We start from the raw sequence: 2463 nt of genomic DNA, 5'->3' as shown, positions 1-2463 counted from the left end.
TCTCGGCGACATGGTGCCGACATCTCGCACTCGCTGGAATAGAAAAAGCACATTCCAGCGAGCACGTCATAGAAGTGACAGGGATCCAACTTGGATTCCCACCAATACTAGTTGTGGCGTTTGGTACTGTATGAATCATGAGGGGGAACTCCACGCCAAATTTTAAATAAAAAAACGGCATGGGTTCCCCCCCAGGGGCATACCAGACCCTTAGGTCTGGTATGGGTTGTAAGGAGAACCCCCCTACGCTGAAAAAACGGCCATGTTGAGGGCATGCGGCCTGGTACGGCTCAGGAGTGGGGGGGGCGCTCGCTCATCCCCACTCCTTTCCTGACCGGCCGGGCGGCGTGCTTTGGATACGGGTCTGGTATGGATTGTAGGGGGACCCCCACACCGTTTTTTTGGCGTAGGGGGGTTCTCCTTACAACCCATACCAGACCCAAGGGCCTGGTATGCCTCTGGGGGTGAACCCATGCCAGTTTTTTATTTAAAATTTGGCGTGGAGTTCCCCCTTATGATTTATACCAAACGCTATGGCTAGAATTGGCGGGAATCCCTGTCGGATCCTCGTCGCTTCTATTACTGCATTTTCCCCATCGCGGCGAGCCGGCTCGGCACCGACTCCCGCGACGGGGCTCGTAGGTGGTCGATCTCGCCGAGAAAGGGAGCGAGATTGACACAATATCACGGTCACCTACAGTAAGCGGTGATAGATCCCCTCTCTGTCTGCCCTGGCCGGCTCTCCTCCCTGTTCAGGCTGTGATCAGATGCAGTATGTCACAGACTGATCACTTCTCCACCGCTTCCGCCACCCCTGCATGCGATGGAAGTGGTGCAGCCACTTGGAGTGACCAGGCAGTCTGGCTCTGGTGTCACTCTTCTGGGGGGTGGCACCCGGGTGGCACCAATGGCTGTCTGTATCCCTGCTCAATAGATTCATCATCTCTTTTTGTCCTGATAAACATTTTCACTGGAACCGGAAGTGAAGGAAATTGTCTCTGTCTAAAATAAGATTTCTGCTCTCCTAGGAGAGATTTTTACTCACATCCTTTTGTGTCTTTGAGAACAAAATATAGGAAAATCTTTACAAACAAGACACACTATACAACTTGATGTTAGTTTAAATATATCCCTACTCTATTCAAATGGAAAAAAATAAAAAAAAGTCTGACTAGAGATGCACATTAAAATAACGATTTGCTCAAAGGATTTCTTATATAGGTCATACATAGGAAGGTACTTTCGTATCTTTCTTTGTCTCTATCTCGGCGGTAAGATCTTCCTGAAAACACGTTGAAATGCTGTTCTGATTTCCTGGTTCCTCAGACTGTAAACGAGAGGATTGAGGAGAGGAAGGATCACCGCGTAAAAAACGGCTACAATTTTGTCACCAGAAAATGTATGACCAGCACATTGCCAAAAATAATTGAACAATCCAGAGATATAATATAAAAACATCACTGTCAGGTGAGAGGTACAAGTAGAGAAAATTTTACTTCTATTGCCTTTAGTTTGTATTTTAAGAACAGTTTTGAGTATATAGACATAGGACAGGATGGTCAGTATTAGAGACCCAACTGCAAGGAAGCCACCCACGAGGAAGATGAGTAGAACGTTGATGGAGATGTCACTGCAGGAGATCCTAAACAATTGAGGAAGGTCACAGAAGAAACTTTCTATAATATCTGATCCACAAAATGTTAAATTGGATGCATTAAGTGTGTGAATATAAGAATGGATAAAACCGAGACACCACACAATTGTCATCAACTGTACACACACTTTCCAACTCATGATCTGTGTGTAATGTAATGGCCGACAAATGGCGGTATATCTATCATAGGACATGGCAGACAGAAGACAATCTTCACAACCGGCAAAGAATATAAAGAAGAAGAATTGGGTTATACAAGCCTTTATGGAAATGTTTCTTGTCTTGGTGTGAAGGTCAAATAACATTCGCGGGACGGTGACCGAGGAAAAACAGAGGTCTATGCCGGCCAGGTTCCCGAGGAAGAAATACATAGGAACATGGAGGTGAGAATCGGTGACTATGAGGACAATGATCAGAGAATTCCAGATTATTGTCAGAAGGTAGATGACAAGGAAGATCAGAAATAGAGGGAGCTGTAGAGCTGCATGGGCCGAAATTCCAGAGAGGAACAATTCATTTATTTTTGACTGATTTCTCATTGCAATATTTTTAATGACTCTTTTGAGAAGTGTTACTTATAATCTGATACCTCAATCTGAAATTCAAAATACTCTATAGATAAAAAATGTGTATAAAGATTTCCCTAAATTGTATTTTTTGTACTATTTCATGTTTAAGAAAACAATAGAGAAAGCCTATAAATAAAATACAATTCACAATTGTTTTAACAAACGATAACGAAAGCACAGAAAACAAAAACTGAAAGATCCGACATAAACAAATGCTTTATTTTCGTTTGCGTTGCGGTC

General features: G+C 43.6%; 1 protein-coding gene across 1 annotated transcript; it reads right to left on the bottom strand.

The window, feature by feature from the left end:
- Positions 1–1136: 1136 nt before the first annotated feature.
- On the bottom strand, positions 1137–2193 carry LOC120942909 (olfactory receptor 5B12-like). Its single transcript, XM_040355860.1, has one exon. The coding sequence runs from the start codon at positions 2191–2193 to the stop codon at positions 1261–1263; it is 933 nt and encodes a 310-aa protein (XP_040211794.1). The 3' UTR covers positions 1137–1260.
- Between the last annotated feature and the right edge of the window lie 270 nt (positions 2194–2463).

Source organism: Rana temporaria, chromosome 6 (assembly GCF_905171775.1).
Source record: "Rana temporaria chromosome 6, aRanTem1.1, whole genome shotgun sequence".
Lineage (NCBI taxonomy): Eukaryota > Metazoa > Chordata > Amphibia > Anura > Ranidae > Rana > Rana temporaria.
The sequence above is the reverse complement of the archived record's forward strand: the minus strand, read 5'-3'. Positions and strand labels throughout refer to the sequence as shown.